This window comes from Perognathus longimembris, chromosome 17 (assembly GCF_023159225.1).
Source record: "Perognathus longimembris pacificus isolate PPM17 chromosome 17, ASM2315922v1, whole genome shotgun sequence".
Classification (NCBI taxonomy): Eukaryota; Metazoa; Chordata; class Mammalia; order Rodentia; family Heteromyidae; genus Perognathus; species Perognathus longimembris.
In genome coordinates, this window is record NC_063177.1 from 36,235,089 (window position 1) to 36,260,118 (window position 25,030).

The 25,030-nt window shown below is 46.3% G+C and overlaps 2 protein-coding genes across 4 annotated transcripts in view; one reads left to right on the forward strand and one right to left on the reverse strand.

Annotated features, from left to right (window-relative positions):
- Mrpl45 (mitochondrial ribosomal protein L45) lies at positions 1 to 19,430 on the forward strand. Of its 3 annotated transcripts, XR_007213688.1 has the most exons (9): positions 1 to 131; positions 1,060 to 1,237; positions 2,740 to 2,857; positions 5,701 to 5,799; positions 9,064 to 9,112; positions 12,612 to 12,761; positions 13,650 to 13,823; positions 13,943 to 14,106; positions 19,420 to 19,430. XR_007213688.1 is itself a non-coding variant. In XM_048365389.1 (8 exons), the coding sequence occupies exons 1-8, from the start codon at positions 66 to 68 to the stop codon at positions 14,027 to 14,029; spliced, it is 921 nt and encodes a 306-aa protein (XP_048221346.1). In that variant the 5' UTR covers positions 1 to 65; the 3' UTR covers positions 14,030 to 14,363. The 3 variants fall into 3 exon arrangements, 2 of the variants coding, with proteins under 2 accessions (XP_048221346.1, XP_048221348.1); XM_048365389.1 differs by lacking the exon at positions 19,420 to 19,430 and having other exon boundaries at positions 13,943 to 14,363; XM_048365391.1 differs by lacking the exons at positions 5,701 to 5,799; positions 19,420 to 19,430 and having other exon boundaries at positions 13,943 to 14,363.
- Gpr179 (G protein-coupled receptor 179) overlaps positions 19,420 to 25,030 on the reverse strand; it is a 15,711-nt gene continuing 10,100 nt past the window's right edge. Inside the window, exons 11-12 of the mRNA XM_048366847.1 lie at positions 23,643 to 24,525; positions 19,420 to 23,480 (exon numbers count right to left, since the gene is read on the reverse strand). Of these exons, the coding sequence (XP_048222804.1) occupies positions 19,420 to 23,480; positions 23,643 to 24,525 (4,944 nt within the window). The remainder of the gene's footprint in view (positions 23,481 to 23,642; positions 24,526 to 25,030) is intronic.

Consider the following 25,030-nt stretch of genomic DNA (forward strand, 5'->3'; position numbering starts at 1 on the left):
TTTCCTACCCAACGCTCCCTACGCTCCGCCCCCTCCCCTATCCCAGCGGCCTTTGCGGTAGCAAAATGGCTGCCCCTATACCTCGGGGGTTGTCTTGCTTATCCAAGGCTTTGGGATGGTGGTCTCGGCAGGTGGGTAGAGACAGAATGGAGGAGACTGTAGGGACTTGAGGCGGAGGATGGGGTAAAGGGAAGTACTCTGTGTGCAGTTATCCTTGTGGGAAGACCTAGGCCGGGAGGAGTTTTTGACCCCCTGGACGAGGTCTTCCTACCTAGTAACCTCAGTTACTACAGATCGGGGTGGCCCTGGCTGGAGCCCCGGGCTTGGGTCTGCCTGACGAGGAGGTGTGAAAGGGGGAAGCTGTGGCTTGGAAGGTGAACGCACTTCTTTTTTTTTTTTTTTTGTCGTTCTTGGGCTTGAACTCTGGACCTGGGCTCTGCTCCTGAGCTCTTTAGCTCAAGGATTGCGCTCTACCACTTGATCCACAGCGGTGGTTAATTGGAGATTCTGCCCGGGTTGGCTTTGAACCGTGATCCTCAGATCTCAGACTCTTGAGTAGCGAGGATCACAGGCGTGAGCCACTGGTGCCCGGCTTTGGTATCTTATAAATACATAAACTGAACTGCAGCTGGGAATGAAGGGAGCCTGGTTGTCACTCTCTCTTGCCTGAGCAAACCTCATGAGAATAGGTTGCTTGGCCCTTTAATTTGCTTAGTGGTATGTCAAGACTTCCTTAGAATGAACGAAATGTTATTCTGGGGGAGATGTCAGGAAAAGGACTTTGCTAATGCTTTAATAATAGCATCACCTCATCTTGATAGTGCATTGATATTCAAGTTCCCCAGCATATTAAAAGTTTTTTTTGAAAGCAGACACCTTTTCTTTAGCACTTTTTAATTCACCCAGGTAGAATCCAATCTTTCCTTCCCCATCCTAGAATTGTTTTTGAAGCATTCTTTAGCCATACCCTTCCTATAAAGCTTTACTTAAGAGTGTTCAAGATAGATTTTTTTTCTTTTTGTAAGTTACATATATCTTAACCTTTCCCTCACTTTTCAGCCCGTATTGGTGACTCAGTCTGCAGCTATAGTTCCAGTAAGAACCAAAAAACGTTTCACACCCCCTTCTTACAAACCCAAATACAAAACAGAAAAGGAGTTTCTAGAACAAGCCCGGAAAGCAGGGTTGGTTATTCCTCCAGAAACTTTGGAACGTCCAATACATGTGGCCTGTACAGGTAAGGTGTAAGGGTTCTGGGACCTTGACCTAGTCCTCTAGTATAGGAGATCTAGAGCTTGGAATGGCTTGGATTATGATTGACAGCATTAAATTAGCTACTAAGTCAGGTCAACCTCTGTAATTTATATTTCCTAAGGACTTAAAAATTTTGTGTGTGTGTGTGTGTGTGTGCAGGGTGCTCCTCTGTAGTTCAGGCTGGCCTCAAATTCGCCATTTTCCTGCTTCAGTATCCCAGATATTGTTATTACAGGTGTAGGCTACTGTTAGGAAAATGGAGGAGAATGGAAAAGGAATAGGCCAGACTTGATCATCAACAAGCAGGAACTGTTTATTGAGATAGAGCAGCAAGGGGCTGTGGGTTTGGAAGTTTTGCGAGGGGGTGAATTTGGGTTCAGGGTTATATGGGGTCTGAGCAAGGAGGCAGAGGTTAATGAAAAGCCCTTGGGTCTAGGAAGTTGGGGACTTTTTGGTTGGACCCACAGTGGGCTGTTTACAGCTGGGCTTAGGGGAATTGCCCTGCCTGCACATCAAAGCAGGTCCATACATACCTGAGGTTTTGCCTGGTGCCTGTATGTACCTGGGACAATAGGGTGGGAGTCAATCCTTCATATTCCATCTTTGGATACGTAGAAAGAATGGGCCTAAAGAGGAAGAGGTAAGTCCTTTAGCTACCATGTCCAGACATAGGATCATCTTTGGTCTTGTTTTCATACTATTTAAGTGAGAATGTCATCTATTTGGTAGAAATAGAAACAGGTTGAAAGAAGTATTATTTCTGTGTGGGTGGGGTTTTTTTTGTGGTTTTTTTTTTTTTTTTTGTATGGGAGTGGGTTGTGGGGCTTGATCCTAGGCACTGTCCTTGAGCTCTTTTGCTCAAGGCTAGCACTCTACCACTTTGAGCCATGGCTCCACTTCTGGTTTTCTGGTGGTTAATTGGAGATGAGTCTCACATACTGTCCTGCCCGGCTGGCTTTGAACTGCATGTTCCTCAGATCTTAGCTTCTTGAGTAGCTAGGATTACAGGTGTAAGCAATCAGCACCCGGCTAGCACCCGGCTAGTTTATTTTTACTTTGACATGGTTCCTTCTATGTGAGAGTTTACTGGTTGTCTACTTTGACAATTTTCTATATATGTGGTGCTGGGGAATTGAACCCTGGGCTTCATGTATACAAGGCAAGCACTTTTGCCACTAGGCCATATTCCCAGTCCCGTCTACTTTTAATACAGAGTTCTTGGGAGCACTTTTTTTTTTTCTGGGGATGGTGGTGGTACTGACGACTGAAACTAGAACCTTGGGCTTGCTAGGCAATGCTTAACCATTTGAGCTATGTCCCAGTCCTGTGGTTGTCACTTCGTATTTGAGATAGAATCTTTCTAACTTTGCTAGAATAGCCACCAACTTAGGGTCCTCTCTTCCACCTCCTCCTATCAATTTTACAAGAACTCAAGATGACTTTTCAGTCTTCCAGCACTTTAACTTTCTTCTTTTCTATGTATAGCGGGCATCTTTGATGCCTATGTTCCTCCTGAAGGTGATGCCCGGATATCTTCTCTTGCAAAGGAAGGACTGAAACAGAAAACGGAGCGATTTAAGAAGAATGTGGCATCACAATTGTCGTATGTGTTTGAAACAACTAGCGGTTGATATTCTGTGTCAAGTGAGATGATTGGGTGATACTTGATCTTTATTCTGTTGATACGGCATATTGTACTAGTTGATTTTTAAATGTTAAGCACACCTTACATTCTTACATTCTTAGAATAAGTTCTACTTGCAGTTTCTCATCCTTTTAATATACTTACATTGACATTTAAATCAGGATCCATTTATTATATTACAACTTAAAATGTTGACGGCTGAATTATATAGTACATCATGATTATTTTCCCTTTCAAACATAATATTTATTTCTGAGAGTTAAATGTCTTCTATTTTGCTTATTTGCCTATAGAACCCAATGTTAATTTACTCTGGGTACATTCGAAACATTTTTATCCATTTCCATTTTTTGTGTGTGTGTGTGCTAGAGCTTGAATTCAGCTCTCTTTTTTAGCTTTTTTGTTCCAAGACCAACATTCTACCACTTGTGCCACAACTCTGTTTTTGGTGTTTTTGTGGAGGTTAGTTGGAAATAAGAGTCTCACAGATTTTCCTGCTCAGCCTTGCTTTGAACTATAATCTTTAGATCTCAGCCTCCTGCGATCTAGCACATGGCTTATAGTTTATTTTTATTTTTTTACTTTAGAAGAGCATTTTCTCCCAGCTTCCTGATAAGGAATGCTGAGTAAGCTGAATGCTGGTGGTTCATGCCTATAATTCTACCACATCAGGAGGCTGAGATCTGAGGATCAAGGTTTGAAACCCAGTCCAGGCAGACTCTTTTTTTTTTTTTTTTTTGGCCAGTCCTGGGGCTTCCACTCAGGGCCTGAGCACTGTCCCTGGCTTCTTTGTTGCTCAAGGATAGCACTCTACCACTTAAGCCACAGCGCCACTGGCTTTTTCTGTTTATGTGGTGTTGAGGAATGGAACCCAGGGCTTTATGCATGCAAGGCAAGCACTCTACCACTGAGCCATATTTCCAGCCCCAGACTCTTATCTCTAATTAACCAGCAACAAAAAAATGCTGAACATGGAGCTATGGCTCAAGTGGTAGAGAGCTAGATACGAGCAAAAAAGCTTAGGAGGCTGGGAATATGGCCTAGTGGCAAGAGAGCTCGCCTCGTATACATGAAGCCCTGGGTTCGATTCTCCAGCACCACATATCCAAAAAATGGCCAGAAGAGGCGCTGTGGCTCAAGTGGCAGAGTGCTAGCCTTGAGCAAAAAGGAAGCCAGGGACAGTGCTCAGGCCCTGAGTCCAAGCCCCAGGACTGGCCAAAAAAAAAAAAAAAAAGCTTAGGGACAGCATCCAGGCCCTGAGTTAAAGACCCAGGAGCTGCACGTAAGCACACATACACTAGGAAACAAAACAAAACAAAAAAACGATAAATAAATGAGATCCTTCAAATAAAAAAAAATATAAAACTTTTCTTCTACCTTCCCATTTCATTCCTTTGTCCAGGTATGAAATTCTGGATGGGAAATAATGTTTTTCCTAAATTAAAAGTATTGCTTTGTAGTTGGGCACTAGTAGTTCATGCCTGTAATCCTACCTACTCTGGAAGCTGAGATCTGAGGATCTTGGTTTGAAGCCAGCCTAGATTGGAAAGTCTGTGAGATTCTTATCTGTAACTAACTGCCAAAAAAAACCTGGAAGTGAAGCTATGGTTCAACAGGTAGAGTGATAGCCTTTAGTATAAAAACTCAAGAACAGTGTCCAGGCCCTGAGTTCAAGCCCCAGGAATGGCACAAAAAAAACCCCAAAAAGTATTGTTTTGTTGTCTTAACTTTTGAACCATGCTCCATCCTGTTTGCTTTATTTTATTTTAAAGTTAGAACATGTTTTTAAGTCAGTTTTTTATTTTTCTCTCTCTCTCTCTCTTTTTTTTTTTTTGGCTGTTGGGCTTGAACTCAGAGCCTGGGTGCTTTCCCTGAAGTTTGCTGCTCAAGGATAGTGCTCTACCACTTCGAGCTACAGATCTACTTCTGGTTTTCTGGTGGTTAATTGGAGATGATAGCTTCATGGACTTTCCTGCTGAGGCTGCTTTTAAGCTGAGATCCTCAGATCTCAGACTCCGGAGTAGCTAGGATTACAGGCATGAGCCACTAGTGCAAGAAGCAATGCTTTCACTTTGAAATACAACCTCACACTCATGCTGAGGCCATCCTGGACCATGATCCTTCTATTACATTTCCCATAAGTAGCTGGGATGACAGTTATATGAACCCCTGTATGCAGCTGTGTGTGTCTGTGTCTGTCTGTCTGTCCCTCCCCATGTCTGTGTCCGTGTTTGTGTCCATCCATCCATGTGTGTATCCTGGTCCCTCAGTTTAAGCTCAGGACCTGGGCACTGTCTCTTTGCTTAAGGCTAATAATCTACTACTTGAGCCTTCCACTTCAGCTGTTTTTGTGCTTCATTAGAGGTGAGTCCCCTGGGGCTTCATGATCCTTACATCTCAGACTCCTGAGTAGCTAGGATTACAGTCATGAACCACTGGTGTCTCCTTGCACCCATTTTTTTACTGGCTTGAGATGTGACAGGAATGTTTTATAAACTCTTTGCCCAGGCTGACTTTGATCCATGATCTTCCAGATCTCTGCAAGCTTTGATCTTTCTTTACAATGGTCACTTTGAGAAGAGGTTTGAATTTACCATTTGTAGCACATTCCAAAAATTAGGATTACCTGCTAAGGCCAGAGGATTGTTAGTTCAGGGCTAGTCTGGGCTACATAGTGAAAAGAAGAAAAGGGAAAGGCAACTAAAAAATGATTATTAAGTAGGCATTTGCAGAGGTTAGTATAAACTCTCATCGTGGGAATTAGGCGAAGACTTTTAGAATGATTCTGCTTAATTTTACAGAATCCGGAAGGTAAAAGAATATGATGCTAATTTTAAAACAAAGGACTTCCCTGACAAAGCTAAGGATATCTTTATTGAAGCCCATCTTTGTCTAAACAAGTAAGTGAATTCCTGTCTATTAATGTGTTCATTGGTTTTTGGTGGTACTAGGGCTCGAACTTGAGTCCTTGTGCAAGTTAGATGGATGCTCTACCACTTAAGCCGTGCCCCTAGTCTTTTCTTGCTTTTGCCTTTTTTTTTTTTTTTTTTTTTTTTTTTTTGAGTAGGATCTCAGGTTTTGGCTGGGGCTGGCCTGATCTTCAGCCCTATTTACATTTTCTTTTTTTTTTTTTTTTTGGCCAGTCCTGGGGCTTGGACTCAGGGCCTGAGCACTGTCCCTGGCTTCTTTTTGCTCAAGGCTAGCACTCTGCCACTTGAGCCACAGCGCCACTTCTGGCCATTTTCTGTATATGTGGTGCTGGGGAATCGAACCCAGGGCCTCATGTATACGAGGCAAGCGCTCTTGCCACTAGGCCATATCCCCAGCCCCTGTTTTATTTATATTTATTTTTATTTTTATTTTTTGCCAGTCCTGGGGCTTGGGCTCAGGGCCTGAGCACTGTCCCTGGCTTCTTTTTGCTCAAGGTTAGCACTCTGCCACTTGAGCCACAGCGCCACTTCTGGCTGTTTTTTGTATATGTGGTGCTGGGGAATTGAACCCAGGGCCTCATGTATACAAGGCAAGCACTCTTGCCACTAGGCCATATCCCCAGCCCTGGGTTGTTGTTTTATACATAGCTTTCAGAAACATCTTTTGTAGCTTTATCAGTTTTTTTTTAATCTAAAGAACATAATTCATGTAACTTTCTTTTAAATAATCTGGTTGGCTCAAGCGTGTAGTCCCCGCTATTCTGGAAGAGGGAGGATCTCGAGTCCAAGATTTATGGGCTGCAGTGCACTGTGGTGATCTGATTGGGTATCCACACTAAGTTTGGCACCAATATGCTGTCAGGAGCAGGTTGTCACCAAGTTCCAGAGGAGGGGTGAATTGGCCCAGGTTGTTAATGGAGCAGGTCAGAACTCCCAAGCTGATCAGTTCATGTTAGGTCTGAATAGGCACTGTGCTTCAGACTGGGCGGCATAGGGAGACACCTTGTGTTTTTATCATATGAACTCATCTATAAGTGATATTCTTGCTGGGCATCCGTGGCTCATGCCTCTAATCCTAACTACTCAGGAGGCTGAGATCTAAGGATCGCAGTTCAAAGCTAGCCTAGGAAAGAGAGTTCACAAGACTCTTATCTCCAGGTAAGCACCAGAAAGCCAGAAGTGGTGCTGTGACTCAAAGTGGTAGAGTGCTATCCTTAAGTGAAAAGGCTCAGGGACAGCACCCAGGCCCTGAGTTCAAAGCCCCATGACTGACAAAAATTATACTCTGCTATTTTATATTTAAAAAATTTATGAGCTGGGCACCAGTGGCTCATGCCTGTCATCCTGGCTACCTAGGAGGCTGAGATCCAAGGATCACAGTTGGAAGCCAGCCCAGGCAGGAAAATCCATGAGATTCTTATCTCCAATAAACTACTCAGAAAAAGCTGGACTTTTTCTGTGGCTCAAATGGTAGAGTGCTAGCAAAAAGAAGAAAACAATGATGTAGGGGATATATTGTGTATATTGGCTCTTTTTTCCATTGCGGGGGATCAAACCCAAGGTTTTGCCCATGCTAAGTAGGTGCTCTATCAGCGTAACTCACTGTAGCACGTTTCCCAGCCTGTTGTGTATGTATGTATTTATTTATTTTTTTGCCAGTCCTGAGGCTTGAACTCAGGGCCTGAGCACTGTCCCTGGCTTCTTTTTGCTCAAGGCTAGCACTCTACCACGTGAGCCACAGTGCTACTTCTGACTTTTTTGTGTGTGTATGGTGCTGAGGAATCAAACCCAGGGCTTCATGCATGCTAGGCAAGCACTCTACCACTAAGCCACATTCCCAGGCCTGTGTATGCATTTTTGAAGTTTTTTTTTTTTTTAACATTCAACCTTGTTTTTTGTAATTTTCATTTTTTCTGTTTTTGTTTTCTGTTATCATGGGGCTTGACCTCAGAGCCTGGGTGCTGTCCCTGAGCTTTTTTGCTCAAGGCAAGTGCTCTACCACTTTGAACCACAGCTCTATTTCCAATTTTCTGGTGGTTAATTGGAGATGAGAGTCTCACAGACTTTCCTGCCCAGCTGGTTTTGAACCTCATTCCCCAGATCTCAGCCTCCTGAGTAGCTAGGATGACAGGTGTGAGTCACCAGCACTCAGCTCAATAGTTACTTTCTATCAGCATAGTGAAGGTGTCATCTTTGTTAGACACACCTGCAATCCCAGCACTTGGGAGGCCGAGGTCAAGATTCAAAGTTAAAAATTGACCTGGGCAATGTAACTATTACATAGGCAAATAAAAAGACAGATGGTTATCTTGTATTAGGTCCAGAGATGAGAGTGTAAGATACAGAGCCAACCTAAGTGGTACTGATGATGCATTAAAGGTAATTGTAAGGAAATAAGACTCAATGTTTTATGGGTATATGGTGTTGGGCTTTGTTCCCATAGTAGCTTAAAGCAAAATGAGTTTCCATGTTCCACTGAGGATACTTGCCTTTCTTAGAGATGTAATTTCAGAGAAATTTCTTTTTGTTCCAGAGGGACAAACATAATTTTGCTGTGCTATTAAATTTGAATGGGTTTTGGGGCTGGGGATATGGCCTAGTGGCAAGAGAGCTTGCCTCGTATACATGAGGCCCTGGGTTCAATTCCCCAGCACCACATATACAGAAAACGGCCAGAAGTGGCGCTGTGGCTCAAGTGGCAGAGTGCTAGCCTTGAGCAAAAGGAAGCCAGGGACAGTGTTCAGGCCCTGAGTCCAAGGCCCAGGACTGGCCAAAAAAAAAAAAAAATTGAATGGGTTTTGATAAATCACATTATTCATCTTTGTGTCCCTAGAATAGCCCATATTATCTGCCTTACAGTAGATGTGCAGAGAATATTATAAAAATGAATTATTTTGCCATGTGCCCATAGCTCCCTCTTGTAATCCTAGCTACTCAGGAGGCTGAGATCTGAGGATTGCAGTTTGAAGTCAGCTGGGGCAGGAAAGATCATGAGACTCTTATTTCCTATTAATCACTGAAAAGCCACAACTAGAACTGTGACCCAAGTGGTAGAGTGCTAGCCTTGAGCAAAAAAAAAGCTCACAGATAGTGCTCAGGCCCTGAGTTTAAGCCTTAGGACCAGCACAAAAACAAAGAAGAATTAATTTTTCACTTTCATGGCTATATTTAAATTCCATTACAGGGTATCATAAAAGCAGGAATCAGTGATGGCAATATCTCTTTCTTTCCTAGCTCAGACCATGACCGGCTTCATACTTTGGTAACTGAACACTGTTTTACGGTAGGTTCTTATCCTTACAAATGAATGATGCCAGAGAAGGCAGATTGTAGATATTACTTGTGGCTTGTGTTTTGTACTTTGGTTGGTTTGTTTTGTTTGGCAATACAAGAATTTGATGGGGCTGGGGATATGGCCTAGTGGCAAGAGAGCTTGCCTCGTATACATGAGGCCCTGGGTTCGATTCCCCAGCACCACATATACAGAAAACGGCCAGAAGTGGCGCTGTGGCTCAAGTGGCAGAGTGCTAGCCTTGAGCAAAAGGAAGCCAGGGACAGTGCTCAGGCCCTGAGTCCAAGGCCCAGGACTGGCAAAAAAAAAAGAATTTGAGACCTTATGCTTGCTAGGCAGGTGCTCTCCACCTGAGGCCACACCCTCAGCCCTTTTTTGCTTTTTATTTTTTTAGGTGGGGTCTCACATTTTTTCCTGGTGCTACCTTCTGCCTGTGGCTTGACCCTTCTACCTATGGTTTCCTGCATAGCTGGGTACATGGACACATGCCACCATGCTCAGCTTATTGGTTGAGATGGGGGTTCTTGCTAACTTTTTGCTTAGGCTGCCCTCAATCTGTGATCCTCCTGAATAACTGGCATTAAAACCTTGAGCCACTTGAGTTCTTTTTTTTTGGTCAGTTATCAGGCTTGAACTCAGGGCTTGGGCACTGTCCCTGAGCTTTTGCATTCAAGGCTAAAATGTTTACACTTTGAGCCACAGCACCATGTCTGATTTTCTTGTGGTTAATTGGAGATAAGAGTCTCATGGACTTTTCCTATCCCTGCTGGCTTTGAACCTCAATCCTCAGATCTCAGCTTCTTGAGTGGCTAGGATTACAGGTATGAGCCACCAGTGCCTGGTGCTGACTTTTTGTTTTTTAGACATGGTCTAAGGAAGACATGGCCTGGGAAGTTTGTCTCAAACCTTAGTCTCAGGGCTGGGAATATGGCCTAGTGGTAAAGTGCTCGCCTCGTATACATGAAGCCCTGGGTTCGATTCTGCAGCACCACATATATAGAAAAAAGCCTCAAGTGGCGCTGTGGCTAAAGAGGTAGAGTGCTAGCCTTGAGCAAAAAGGAGCCCTGAGTCCAAGCCCCAGGCTGGCAAAAAAAAAACCCAAAACAAACAAAAAAAACTTAGTCTCCCAATTGCTGGGGTTATGTACATGAAGCAACACATCTGGTTCTGTTTTTTTCCTCAGATGGACTGGTTTTGAAAGTGTAGAAAGGCATAAGCACAAGTCTTTTTTTTTTTTTTGCTGACTTAAAATGACTTGGCAGAGCTTGGTAAAGGCCTGTGGCAAATGAGGAAATAAGGTCTCTCAGTGGGTTGTACTGAACCACACAGTATAAATATGGAGGGCAGGACAGTCTACGTGATGCTGCATTTCCACATTTACACTACAGTGGAGCATTTAGCCAGAGTTGATGAGGGTGCTAGATACCCAAGAAGGTAGATTATGTTGGTTCAGCAAGGAATAACTTTTGCCAGGTGCCTGTGGCTGATGCTAATCAGGAGGCTGAGATCTGAGGACTAAGGTTTCAAAGCTTTCCATACAGGAAAGCCCATGAGACTCTTATCTCTAAGTAACCACTAAAAAGCTAGAAGTGGAGCTGTGGTTCAAGTGGGAGAGCGCTAGACTTGAGCAAAAAGAATTCAAGAATAGTGCCCAGGAGAGGCTGGGAATATGGCCTAGTGGTAGAGAGTTTGCCTCGTATACATGAAGCCCTGGGTTCAATTCCCCAGTACCACATATATGGAAAACAGCCAGAAGTGGCGCTGTGACTCAAGTGGCAGAGTGCCAGCCTTGAGCAAAAAGAAGCCAAGGGCAGTGCTCAGGCCCTGAGTCCAAGCCCCAGGACTGGCAAAAAAAAAAAAAAAAAAATAGTGCCCAGGAATGGCACACACACAAAAAGATTAAGAATGAAGAACGTCATTTTTAGCCAGGTGCTTGTGGTTCATACCTGTAATCATAGGGACTCAGGAGGCATATCTGAGGATCAAGATTCAAAGCCATCTTGGCTCCAATTAACTGCCAAAAAGCTGGAAGTGGAGCTTGGCTCAAGTGATAGATTGCTAGACTTGAGCAAAGAAAGCTCAGGGACAGCACCCAGGCCCTGAATTCAAACCCCAGGACCAGCACCAGAAGACCCCCAAATCCAAAAGCTTTCACTTTCTAAAGTTCAGTTTTACTTCTGTGAGAAAAACTTAAAAATTTCCCCTCTCTCAAGTATTAGCACTATTACCCTTATGTCCTTAGAAAATTCCCACCTTTCACTGCTAAAACATGTTGGGGGGGGGGGGGGAACAGGCAATCAACAGAAGCATATGCATATTTATGAATGTATAAGTGAGGAAGCATGGTATGTTGGTTATCTTACCATGTGGAGTGTGAAGGGTCCTCGAAGACATGGCAGGTCTTCAGTCTTGATTTAAATGAAAAGAGAGTTATAAGGTGAGCTTGTGTAGTCAGTCGTTTAACCAAAACTTGGGAAGAAGCTGGGTACCAGTTTCTCTCGTCTATATTTCTAGCTATTCAGGATTCTGAGATGGGGCAAAGTCTTTGTTGGAAACCAGCCCTGGGTAGAAAAGTCTGCCAGCATAAAAAGTCTAACCACCAAAAATCTGGGCTGGAAGCCTGGCTCAGATGGTAGAATGCCAGCCATGAGCAAGCAAGCAGAGTGAGAGTGGAGGCTTCAGCAAGCAGAGTGAGAGTGGACGCTTCAGGTTCAGGCCTCAGAATCATCAACAAAAACATGGGGCTGGGAATATGGCCCAGTGGCAAGAGTGCTTGCCTCGTATATATGAAGCCCTGGGTTCGATTCCCCAGCACCACATATATAGAAAACAGCCAGAAGTGGTGCTGTGGCTCAAGTTACCCTTGAGCAAAAAGAAGCCAGGGATAGTGCTCAGGCCCTGAGTTCAAGCCCCAGGACTGGCAAAAAACCCAAACAAAACAAAAAACAAAAACGGGGGCTGGGAATGTGGCTTAGGGGTAGAGTGCTTGCCCAGCATGTATGAAGCCCTGGGTTCAATTCCTCAGCACCACATAAACAGAAAAAGCCAGAAGTGGCTCAAGAGCAAAAAAAAAGAAGCCTGGAACAATCCTCAAGCCCCAAGTCCAAGCCCCAGGACTGGCAAAAACAAAACAAAACAAAAAAACACCCCCAAAAAGCTTGGCGCCAGTGCCTGTAATCCTAGCAGCTCAGGAGGCTGAGATCTGAGAACTATCATTCAAAGCTAGCCGGGGGAGGAAAGTTTGTGAGACTCTTAACTCCAGTTAACCACCAGAAAACAAGAAGTGGCTCAAAGTGGTAGAGTGCTAGCCTTGAGCTGAAGAGCTCAGGGACAGTGCCCAGGCCCAGAGTTCAAGCTCCATGATCAAAATGGGGGAAACAAAAAATGCTTGTTGCCTATAGTATTGCAAGAAGCAAGTGCAGGTATAGTGGCAGCAGCATCCGTATACAGAAGGGAAAAGTCAGTTGAATTTGTTCTCCTGTGCCCTTAGGACATGGTCTGGGACCTCAAATACAAGACAGTCCGCTGGAGCTTTGTGGAATCTTTAGAGCCAGCCCAGGTGGTTCAAGTTCGCTGTTCAAGTTTATTGAAGCAGAGCAACATGTACGGCCAGGTGACCGTCCGCATGCATACTCGGCAGGTAGAGTCACTATGTTTTCCTCCCAGCTTCTCTTCACTCTCAGGTTGGGCACCTACCTCTAGAGCACTGAGTTCAGGACTGTAGGCTCTTTCTTTATTTTATTGTTTTCTTCTTATATTGTTGTGGATGGAACCCAGGGCCTTATATGTTAGGCAAAGTGTTCCACCATTGTCACAGTCTTCCTTGCTCTGTCAGTGACCACTTCCCACTGCCAAATTTAGCTCCACTAAGACATGATATAAGGATATTCTCTTCCACCTCTGCTGTTCAGTCCCACCAAAGACCCTCTTAATAAAGTGTTAAGCCAAGCACCGGTGGGGTGATTCACACCTGTAATCCCAGCTACTCAGACTGAGACCTAGAAAATCTGGATTTGAAGCCAATAGAGAAGTCCCCTATACTCCATCTCTAATTAACTAGCGAAATGCCAGACTGGAGGCTCAAGTGGTAAGATACCAGCTGTGAGCAAAAATGCCAACCAAGAACTTGAGGCACTGAATTCAAGCCCTCATACCAGCATCATACATTGGTGGCTCAGGCCTGTAATCCTAGCTACTCAGGAGGCTGAGATCTAAGGATCAAGGTTCAAAGCCAGCCTGGGCAGCAAAGTCTATGAGACTCTTATCTCCAATTAACTACCAGAAAACTGGAAGTGGCGCTGTGGCTCAAGTTGTAAAAGAGTTCAAGCCCCACAACCCCCCCCCAAAAAAAAAAATCAATAAAATAGAATCTAGTGTCACAGTCGATTAGTTAAGTCCTAGGTTTAGAAATCTGAGATATTTAAAAACTTTTTTGTTAAGATTATTCAAGAAATCATGTATGCCAAAAAAAAAAAAAAATCCCCAAACCAGAAAACTGATTAGGCCAGATTTGCTTCTACTCTTGCAGACTCTGGCCATCTATGATCGGTTTGGCAGGTTAATGTACGGACAGGAAGATGTGCCCAAGGATGTCTTGGAATATGTTGTGTTTGAAAAACACCTGACAAACCCCTACGGAAGCTGGAGAATGCATGGCAAGATTGTGCCCTCATGGGCACCCCCTAAGCAGCCTATCCTCAAGGTAAGGTAGTTTGCCCTGTGTATGATCCTTCAGGCAATGGTGATGGCATCCTAAGCCACTCCTCCTAGGCTCCACCTAGTGGAGAGATATATGATGCCATTCAGCCTTTCCTCTTTCAGACCGTGATGATTCCTGGTCCCAAGCTGAATCCATGTGAAGACCATGAAGAAGTACAAGATGAGGCCCATAATCCTCAGCTAGCCTAATAGCAAAATGACTCCTGAGGGGAAGCCCGGGTGATGCAGCTGCTGGAAGCTGGGAGTCCTCCATGATCATCAGGCTTGTTCTGCTTGGGTCTTTTCAGCAGACTCCTCCTCACAGTGGTAGCTAATATGTAGGCCCAGGCTGGTATGCACAGCCACAGCCCCTCTTTCTGAAAGCACCGAATCACATGAAGGCAATATGTTTCAGAGAATAAACATCAGAGGCCAGCTTTTTCACAGCAGGGACTGTGGGAACAAACTGGCAGCATTCCTTTTCTCATCATGGGGCAGGGATCACAGTTTCAAATAAAACACTGTCAGCATGTTGGCCAAATTTTAGTGGGTTCTGTATGATTTTCCTGATTCAGACTGAGAGTAGAACAGTTTTTAAAAGGCAGAAATGGAAGGCCAGCCTAATTATGAATGATGTTAACTCTAGGAAATCTAGACTTGGAAAGAACAGTGTTTATTAGGGTATCATTTAAGAAAGTCTTAATGAATCAGCATTTGTATATAAATCCAAAGACGAGTTGAATATAAATCCAAAGAAATAATTTATCCCTTAGCCTTTGGATTGTATTATTAGACTTTTACCCCTTTTGGCACTAGAGATTGAATCCAGAGCCTTAGTTGGAACTCCCAGGTAACTGATAGTAACTCTATCATGAACTACATCCCAAGCCTTGCATTCTTTTTGTCAGTCATAGAACTTTAACTCAGGACCTGGGTACTTTCCTGAGCTTTTTTTGCTCAAGGCTAGTGCTCTACCACATTGAGCCACAGCTCCACTTCCAGTTTTCTGGTGGTAAATTGGAGATCAGAGTCTCATGGATTTTCCTGCTTGGGCTGCCTTTGAATCCTGAGCCTCAGATCTCATCTTCCTGAGTGGCTAGGGTTATAGGCATGAGCCACCAGCTCGTGGCTAAGTCCTTGCATTCTTAAAAATCAGCGACTTCCAGGCTAGGAATATGGCCTAGTGGTAGAGTGCTTGCCTCATGTGCATGAAGCCCTGGGTTCGATTCCTCAGCACCACATATAGAGAAAAAGCTGGAAGTGGCGCTGTGGCTCCAGTGGTAGAGTGCTAGCCTTGAGCAAAAAGAACCCAGGGACAGTGCTCAGACCCTGAGTTCAAGTCCCAGGACTGGCAAAAAACAACAACAAAAAATCAACTACTTCCTGGTGTAGCCTTATAAAGTTTGGGTAAAGGTAAGGTCAAGGAGGGATTGTTACACATAGGAAATTCATCAAGATTTGGTTCTCTAATTTACCTCCTGGGAATGAAGATTCTTCATTTTCTTCCCCAGTATGGAGCAGGCAAACACACCAGAGTACAAACTCCTGTAGAGTAAAACAGCCCAGCCTCTTTGTTCCTTAGTGCTAGGTAGACTGTCAGTTGAAAGATGTGGGATTACATGTGTTCTGTCTTCTAGGCTTGAAAAAGAGAAAGTTTAACAAGGCCCTGCTTTTACATGGTAGCCTACACTGGGCTGATGAAATCTATAGCACTGTAAGTCAAGCTGGAAAAAAGAGTGATTTCCATCAGGCGCTGGTGTCTATACTCCTAGCTACTCGGGAGGCTGAGATCTGTAGCTCATGGTTGAAGTGAACCTGAGCAGGAAAGTGTGAGGCACTTATCTCTCATTAATCACCAGAAAACTAAGTGTCGCTATGGTGCAAAGTGCTAATCTTGAGCAAAAGAACTTGGGGACAGGCCTAGGCCCTGAGTTCAAGCCCTACAACTGACAAAAAGAAAGTGATTTCCCTTGTTATGCAAATGGCCCAAGACAGAGCATATATTTTAAGGAGTTTTAAGAACATTTTCTTTTAAGGAGTCTGTTATTTAAAGTGAAGATTCATCTTTTCTCTTGAGAGTAGAGTACAAAGAAATGAATCAGGTCAAGAATAGGTAACCTAAGTCTATTCTCTCTGAAGCTACCATTTCAACAAAGCAGCAAATAGATGAGACCTGATTAGAGAAGATGGGTGCTTTAGCCAGGCACTGGTGGCTCAAGCTTATGTAGTCCTGGTTAATAAAGAGGCTGAGATCTGAGGATCATGGTTCAAAGCCAGTCTGAGCAGGGAAGTGTGTGAGACTCCTATCTCCAGTTAATGACCAGGAAACTGGAAGTAGAACTGTGGCTTGATGTGGTAGAGTGCCAGCCTTGAGCAAAAAAGCTCGGACAGCATCCACACCCTGAGTTCAAGCCCCATGACTGACAGAAGAAAAAAAAGTGCTCTTATAACACCTACTGAGTGTGGACTATGGAAGTAGAGACATGCTTATGCTACAGAAGTAACAGAACTAGTGAAGTGGTGGTTCATGCATATAAATCTAGATACTCAGGAAGCTAAGATCTAAGAATTGCAGTTCACTTTGACAATAAAGAAAAAAATGGGAAAAAAAAAAATTGCAGTTCAAACCCAGCCAGAAAAGTCTATAAGAGTCCCATCTCCAATTAACCAGTAAAAATGCAGTACTGGAGGCATAGCTTAAGTGGTAGAGCTCTACCAGTGAGCAAAAATGCCAAGCCAGAGCACAAGGCCCTGAGTTCAAGCCTTGGTACTGTTACCAAAAAGAAAAAAAAGTGACAGCACTGGTGGACTAGTCCAACTACTCTCATCATCTTAGTGTAACCCTTTGGGCTTAAAATGTACATTAGTTTATAGCACTACAAACCAAGTGAAGTTCGGTCAGTCAGATCCTATTTGCCTGAGCTGTGGATTAAGGCAAAATGAGAAGTGCTTTGAGCAGCATCCACAGCCAGAGTATTGAGGGGTGGCGAGGTAATGCTGGCAGGGTGAGGGGGGCAAATAAAAAGAGCACACTTAGTGGGCAAACATTTCATTGATTTCTCTTGAATGCATTAAAACTGTTTCAAATAAGCTATTTCATCCCATTCCCCTGGATCTATCACAGAGGTCTCTAGATAATCCTAAATAACAGCTAAGCAGTGGCTGCCAGGGAATCAGGAGATAAGTGCAATTTTCATTTCCCCATGGGATCAAATCCAGCTGAGTAAATGGTCCCAGATGTGAAGGGTTGGCTAGAAAGCCGAGGCAGAAGGCATCTGCAATGTCAGCTACAGTTCTGGGCAGAGAATTAGCCAGACTACCTGGAGTTCTAAGGCCGCAGTGGGATTATCCTGGGCTTTGGAGCAAGCACTGTTCTCTCTTATCTATTTGCTGCTCTTGTGTTGAAAAGGAAAAATCAACATTATGAATAAGCTAGAGCCAACGGCAATGATTGAGAAAAAAAAAATTCTTTTATTCTTTCTCCTCATGGCTTATTGCACAGCAGGGAAAGGAAGGGAAACTGCTCTTTCCATGTAGGCCAGAGCCAGGGAGATTTTTCCAGTGTACACAGTTAGCAAAGTATACATTGACTCAGAAGCTATGGGGTTAAGCAGTCAGAGCCTAGAGCAATACATTTCAGTTAGTGCTGTAAAAGCCTACAGGTAAACTGGAGTGCAGCATGGGAATGAGGACATCTGACCCCCAAAGGAGGGTAGGTTACTCCATTCCTCCTCTCCTTGGAAATGGAGCACTCAGCTACTTTTACTATGAAATCCTGTATTTGCACAGAACATTCACACTGCAAACTCTGCTTACTGGATGTTTAGTCTTTAAAAAAAAAATTATCTCCATTAATGACGTCCTTTCTCAGCTCTGCCACGTTAGCTTGCCTGTTTTCACCCCACACCTCCACTGCCCAAACCCTAGGATTCTTTGTATGCTTTCTTCCTTCCTGGGATCAGCTGATTCCAGAACTCTGCTGTCTAGCACTGCTTAAGCAGGGTGGACTGAACTGACTGTTTAGAAGAGAGCCAAGCTAAGAAAGCTGCCTAAGAAAGAAGGCTTTATATTTACACTGTGCCTTTCCAGCCTTCTGGCTTCTAACCTGTCCTGAGTGTTACTCTTTCTTAGGGCAGCAGAAGTTGGACTGCTAATTATAAACAGGATCTCTCTTCTCTGACTCTTCTGGGAAGGAAACTGATGTGGACTCTTGTTACCAAGCAAGAACAGTGGAGGAGCTCTTGCAAGAGATTTCCCCTGGGCTCTGATTGCATTGGTAAAAGAGGGGTCCTGTTGCTGACAGCACTGAAAGGCTAGGAGGAAGAGAATGAGCCAGTGAGATGAGCTCTGGAGATTGGTAAGAGCTGGGGCAGGAAGAGGGAGAGATTACCTTAAAAAGCTAGCAAGAGACATACTTTCCTTTGCCCAGTGTGGGGAGGACCTGAAGAAATTGCTTTTTCTATTCTGTCTCTGATGTCACTTTGGATACTAGATGCAGACATGATGTCAAAGTGCCCGATTATCTCTACTTCAGCAGGCAAGCAGGCCAGGTATGAGGAGCAATAAAGCTGAAATGGGAGGTTCAGCCATTTAAAAAGTTAGGGTCCTTAAAGGTTTTGTGGACATCTATTTTGAGTACTTTTAGTTTTCTCTCTACTTTTAAATTTGAATTATGTGGCTACCTTAGCTTCATATGGTAACTTTATAGCATGTAGTCTATTTTAGTTTCTTCTCAACAAGTAGTTCTGCTAAGCATAGGTGGCTCATGCCTGTAATCCTAGCTACTCAGGATTTGAGGATCATGGTTCAAAGCCAGCCTAGCTAGGAAAGTCTGTGGAACTTTCTCCAATTAACTATCAAAAAGCTGGAAATGGTGCTATGCCTCAAAGTGGTAAAGCACTAACCTTGGGCACAAGCTCAGGGATAGTTCTAGGCCCTGAGTTCAAGCCCCAGCATCAGCACCAAAAAAAAAACAACAAAAACAAACAAACAAAAACCAATAACAAAATCCAAGTGGTTTTTTGATAGACTCTCCCAGAGTTGTACTGTGGGGGGTGGGAATGTGGCTTAGTGGTAGAGTGCTTGCCTAGTATGCATTGAAGCCCTAGGTTCAATTCTTTAGTACCACGTTAAACAGAAAAAGCTGGAAGTGGCATTGTGGCTCAAGTGGTAGAGTGGTAGAGCCTTGAGCAAAAGAAGCTCAAAGACAGTGCTCAGGCTGAGTTCAAGCCCCAGGACTGGCAAAAAAAAAAAAAAAAAAAGTTGTTTTCTTGTATTACTATGTTTTATTTTGCTTTTGGTAGTACCGGGGTTTGAGCTCATAGCCTCATGCCAGCTAGATATGTCCTCTTCCACTTGAGCCAAACCCCTAGCCCTTGTGTCTAGTACTCTGGATGAGTGGAAAAATGTTTTAGAAGCAGAAGGTCTAGGATTTGTTTGTTCAGGCTAGAAGAAAAACAAGGAAAGAGAAGGTGAGACTTCCCTTGGAATCCATGCTTTCCTCTTCTTACACAGTTTGCCAAGTGTCTTGATTTGGGAACACTAGAACTTGGACCTTGACTTCTGAAAGCTAGCTCTGAGTTTGACCTCATCTGATGGAGCTATTGCTCCCAGTCCCAAGGGTAGGTGGATGGAGGACCAAATTCTTCATCTTGAGCCTGAGAAGCTTCTTGTCCTTGAACTTCAGTTAAGTGGGAAGACTTCTGACCCTCCGCTTCTTGGAGACTTGAGTTTGGGGCTAAGTTGATCCTTGGCCCAAGCCCAGAAGGTCCTTGTAGTTCAGTGACACCTTCCGCAGTAATAGTACTACCTAGCTTGCTTACCTCAAGGTGGGAACTCTTGAAATCTGGAAGGAAGCTAGCTAGAGGTCTGTGAACTAAAAGGCATAGTGATTGTTCAGGGGATGGACAGACATTTTCTGTCACTGTTGCTGTTAAAGCCAAGAAGGCAGGTTCCTCAGATGGGGCTCTAGTTACCTCCCAAGGACAGATGTCTGCCATGGTACCCTTTATTTTATTTCCTTCTGGGTCTGTGACTTCCCATTGACACAGCTCTGCTATTCTCCTCATGCTGCTTGCTCCATCAGGGCTGACTTTGGTGTCATTGTCGGTGTCTAGAGCCTCTTGCTGAACACCTGATCCTGTGCTTTTCCAGGTGCATACTGTCACTGACTCACTGCTGAGGTTTGCTGCTGCTTTGGGGAAGTGTTCAGCCCCTCTGGATCCAGCCTCTCCTTGCCCTTGTGATTCTCTGTCCTGCCCCTGTGCCATTCCTCCATCTCCTGCCCCTCCTGTATTTACCTCCCAAGGGCAGATGTCTGCTTTCTTGGTGGAGGGATCCTCTTCTGCTTCCCATGGACACACTTCGGCCATGCTAGCACACACACAGCCTGCTGTTTCAGAACTGCCTTTGCTTCTGCTAGAAGTAGGTTGTGGAGACAGACTCCCCTGGTCTTGACTCTCCCTAGAACACACAGCCTCCTGCTTCCTGAGGTTGGCCATCTCTGTCATTTTCTGAACTGCCACACCTTTGAGCTCAGGCTTTTCAAGGGCTCTTTCCTTCTCTTGAGCTTCCTCCTTTCTATCTTGTTTCAAGGCTCTTTTCTCAGGTATTTGCTCAGTTACCACCCAGGGACAGATCTCAGCCTTGGTGCTGCTGTCAGGTTTACATGCATCCAGGACAGGAACATTCCATGGACACACCTCAGCAACCCTGCTCCCAGTAGTGACCAGGCTCTGGGAGCTGACTGTAGGCTGGTCAGGGTACTGACTGGCTGGCTGGGAGGAGGATCCTGCTGTTACTGTGCTCTCCCATGGACAGACAGATGGAAGCTCCTTGTTGCTTGTTTTTTTCTCATCTTGAGTAACAGCTTCTGCTGGCAGAGCTGGGCCCGTCTTTGGATCTTGTCTTAAGTCCCTCTTCTCCATTGCTCCATCACTCACTTCTGAAGAATGTCCTTCTACCAGTTGGCTTTTAGTGCTACTAGGCAAGACTGAGCCCTTGGGGGTCTGAGCAGATGGTTCCTTCAAATCTGTGTCCTCCCAAGGACAAATAGCTTCCTGCACTTGGAGGTTTGCCTCCTGTTTTGATATACCTCCTTCCTGGCACATGAGTCCCTTCTTTTCTAGTGTTTTCTCCCTCTCCCCTGCCAATTCATTCATCGTTTGCTCTAGTTCTTTCATTGTAGCTCCTTCATTTATCTCCCAGGGGCAGATCTTGACTTTTTCCCTGGTGGGAGCTTCCTCTACTTCCCAGGGACATACCTCAGCTGGTTTGCAGCCCGCATGTGCCAGTTCCTGCAGTTCTGGTTTTGGTCTGTCCATGTTAGGAGTGTCTGGATGTTGAGAAAAGCCACTTGGACTCAAGTTCTCCCTGGGACAGGCCACTTCCTGCTCCAGGATTGGCTTTTCTTGCTTCTCTGGAGTAGGAACAGCTGTCTGCCTGGGTCCAGAATCTGTAGAAGTATCTTGGGTATCATTTGGAGATTTCCTAACGGCCTCATCTCCCAGCATCTTCTCTGCTGCTCCAGCATCCACCTCCCAGGGACAGATCTTCACCTTCTCCGCTGTCAGGGCCTCTTCCACATCCCATGGACAGATCTCAGCGGCTTTGCTGCCCATGCTGCCTGGCCTCTCTGTGTCTTCTACAGGGAAGCTGTGGGAAGCCACATTCTCCCAGGGGCAAACTGTTTCCTGCTTTTGGCTCTGCTCCTCAGACTTTTTCCATGTGGTTACGTCTTCAATTCCTGTTTTTCCAGGCATTTTCTCCTTGTCCTTTTGAGATATTCCTCCTTTTGGTGTCTGTGTCAATGTCCAGTTCTCTGTTCCATCATCTAACTCCCAGGGACAGATTTCTGCTGTGGCAGGTGTTGCTTCCTTTTCCTCTGGCTTGAGTACATCCCATGGACACACCTGCACTGCTCTGCTGCCCTCATTGCCTAGGACTTGGCTACCAGCCTTGGATGAGGAGTTGTCTGGACTTGAGCTGGATTGCACAGAGGTGGCTGACTCCTGCCATTGATTTCCTGTTGGTACTGCTTCCACCACTTTCTCCTCCACATCTCCTAAGATCCCCTTCCTGGAAGCTTCTTTCTCTTTATGAAGAAGAGATTCTCCACCCACCCCCTCCTCTCTTCGCTCATCACCTGTATCCCAGGGACAAACCTCTGCTTTCCTGTTAGCAGGCACATTTCCTGCTTCCCACGGACACACCTCCACAATGCCACTGCCCCAACTTCCTGAGTGCCCTGGGCTTCCAGAGGCCGGAAGTGAGACTGCCGTGGGTCCCCGGAAATCTGTACTCTCCCATGGACAAATCGACTCCAGGTTCCCAACCAGTTTCTGCTCACTCCACAAGGTTGCTTTCTTGGGGGCTTTCTGCCTTTCCTGGGGGAACTCCTTTACTCCCTGGGCTACTGTCCCTACCTGCCCATCGCTCACCTCCCAGGGGCACAGCTCTGCTTTGGCAATGTTAGGGGAGCAAACCCCTGGACCTGGGGCTTCTCCCTGATGCTTCTCTGCTCTTGTCTCTACACTGTCTGCTTCCCCAGAGCTTCCCTGCATCCTGTCAGAGTCCTGAGGAGCAGACGGACAGGAGGCACCTCCAGGGTCAGCACCCTCCCAGGGACACACTGCTTCCTGGCCCCTGACCAGCCGCTCTGGCTTTTTCCGAGCAATGACAACCACACCTCTGGGCTCTGATTTTTCTAGAGCCTTCCCCTTCTTGTCTTGGGAGTCACCTAGATCTTGTCTCCATACCTTCCTCTCAGGGGCTCCTTCATTCTCCTCCCAGGGGCAGATTTTGGTCTTGTTACTACTATCTGGCTGGCATGTTTCTGACTCAGAGACTTCCCAGGGGCATACCTCTGTCACCTTGCTATCAGCACTGCCCTGGGACTGGAGGCCAACATTGGGTAGCTCTCGGCACCCCACAATGGCTTCCTTTGCTTGTTCAGCATTTTTGTCCCACAAAATTTGCTTCAGTGTGGCAAGTCCTGTTTTACTTGCTCTCTCAACCTTCTGCTCCCCTAGGCCCTGGGATGTCCTGGCTCTGTCCTCTTGTTCTCTGCTGCCTGCCTGGTGACAGACTTGCAGCATTCTGCTGGTGTGAGCATTCTGTTGGTTCTGGAGGGATTCCTCATCATCACACGGGCTGAGAGCAGCTTGCTTACTCACTGCCTTGGGCCGGCCTAACCTGGGAGATCGAAGAGAAACCCCCATGCCCGATCCTGTAGCTCTGTCCTTCTCAGGACTGTCATCTCCACCTTCTTTCTCTCGATATGTGCTCCGAGAACGGGTCAGAGCTTTGATAGCCAGGCCCAGGCTGCGCATGGAACCCTGCTGCACAGGGGTCTTGAGGCTATGGGATTTAGAGATCTTGGGCCTGTCCTCATCCACATCAGCTTCCCCCTGGAGACGCCCATCCTCTGTGTCAATCTCATTCTCCCCAGCACCCTTTTTCTCTACTGCAACAGAGAGGGTCCTCCAGAGCCTGGCTCGAGCTGGGACAGAAGCGTGGCCACCTCGCTCTGACCCTGAGGGAGCTTCCTGGACCACGTTTTCTTTCTTGACTGGAAGTTCTGCATTCTCCCAGGGGCAGATGTAGGTGAGCAAGCTGGGGCTTTGTGGGACCACTGGGACAGGAGCAAGGACAGGGCCGGGGGCTGGGGCCAGGACTGGGACAGGAGCAAGGACAGGGCTGGGGGCTGGGGCCAGGGCTGGGACAGGAGCAAGGACGGGGCTGGAGGCTGGGACCAGGGTTGGGACAGGAGCAAGGACAGGGCTGGGGGCTGGGACCAGGGCTGGGACAGGAGCAAGGACAGGGCTAGGGGCTGGGGCCAGGGCTGGCATCAGAGCTGGAGCCAGGGTAGAGGTGGGAGAAAGCATCCTTGGCTCTCCAAGACAGGCTCCAGACAGAGCCAAGATGGGTGTGGAGACCTGGTGCCTGATGGGTGGGTGAGGTAGCTTTCTCCCAGCTTCCTCGTGAAGCCTCCCGGAGACATATGAGCTGTCCATGCTGCTGCTCTTGGCAGGAGAAGGTGGAGCTGACAGGGGGGGCCCACGAGCCCGCTCCAGCCTCCTAGCCGATGGCCTCCGCACTGGGGTTGCAATAGCCAATTCAGCCTTCTTCCGCTCCTCTCTCTCCTTCGCCTGCCGATAAGTCTCCTCCAGGTAGGCCTGGCTGGCCACCAGCAGGGCCTTTTCCCTGGAGCCAGTCACCACACTGAGTGACTTCTGCAGAGACATAGGCCGGGTTCTGGGGAGCCGCTCTCCCACCGTTAGATTGTGGGCACTGGCTGACCTGAAGCCCAAAGCAGGGGGCCCGTCCACAGACTCCTGGCTTTCCATAGGAGAGGCTTTCTTGGACAGGTTCCTTCTCAGTAGGGAGTTGAGGAGAGGTGGGTCTTGCTCGCCCTGGTCATAGGTACTGTGGGATTTGTGCGGGGCCGGGGCGCCTTCAGCTTCATGGAGGCTGGAGCTGAGGAGCCGGCGGCGAGAGGAGCCGGGCAGGCTGCTGAGGCCCGGGGAGCCCGAGTCCCGAGAGTGCTGCCGGGCCAGGGCCTCGGGGAACTCAGCCAGGTACCTCATGAAGGAGCGGCCCAGCCCTTGACGTGAGCTGCCACGCTTCTTAGGCAGGTGAGGATTGTTAGCAGCCATTTCCTTGGTCTTGCGGACCTCTAGCTGGGCATAGAGCTTCTTCAACTCATCCTACAGGGCAAGGAGAGATGAAGAGAGCAGAGCTGTGATGGAGGTGGACAGCTGAGCTCTACTAGCCACTAGCTGTGCTGGTCTCCCGCGCAAGCCTTGTTTAGATCACTTTTCTCTGAGGAGCTCTTTTCCACCCAGCTCTATTCCTTCCTGGCTTCTAAAACTCCCAGAATTCACCATTCTATTCCTACAAGAGCAGTGTCATCAGCATGGTTCCAAACTAGATCTGGGGCTGAGAATGCCTTCCTGCTCTGTGGCACTGTGGAAAATCACCAGCATGAGGGACAGGGAATAAGTTTGAGACTGCTGAGCCATGTGTCCCTCAAAGCTATTTTCTCCACCTCTCTGCATCTTCCATAAAGGGAACAGAAGTCAAGCAGAGCTCAAAGAGTGAAGAGGACATGGGGAACCTGGGTGGAGGCAATTGGGACAAGGAAGGGCTGCAAGGGCAGGGGGCGGGGGGACGGGACTCCTTTGCCAAGCTGTGAATGAGTTAGATATAGGG

What these genes read in the sequence shown, in the direction of transcription:
- Mrpl45 (XM_048365389.1), top strand. Translation starts at nt 66, where the DNA reads ATGGCTGCCCCTATACCTCGGGGGTTGTCTTGCTTATCCAAGGCTTTG. An exon ending in TGGGATGGTGGTCTCGGCAG is followed by an intron (nt 132 to 1,059) that starts GTGGGTAGAGAC and finishes CTCACTTTTCAG; the next exon opens with CCCGTATTGGTGACTCAGTC. An exon ending in AATACATGTGGCCTGTACAG is followed by an intron (nt 1,238 to 2,739) that starts GTAAGGTGTAAG and finishes TTCTATGTATAG; the next exon opens with CGGGCATCTTTGATGCCTAT.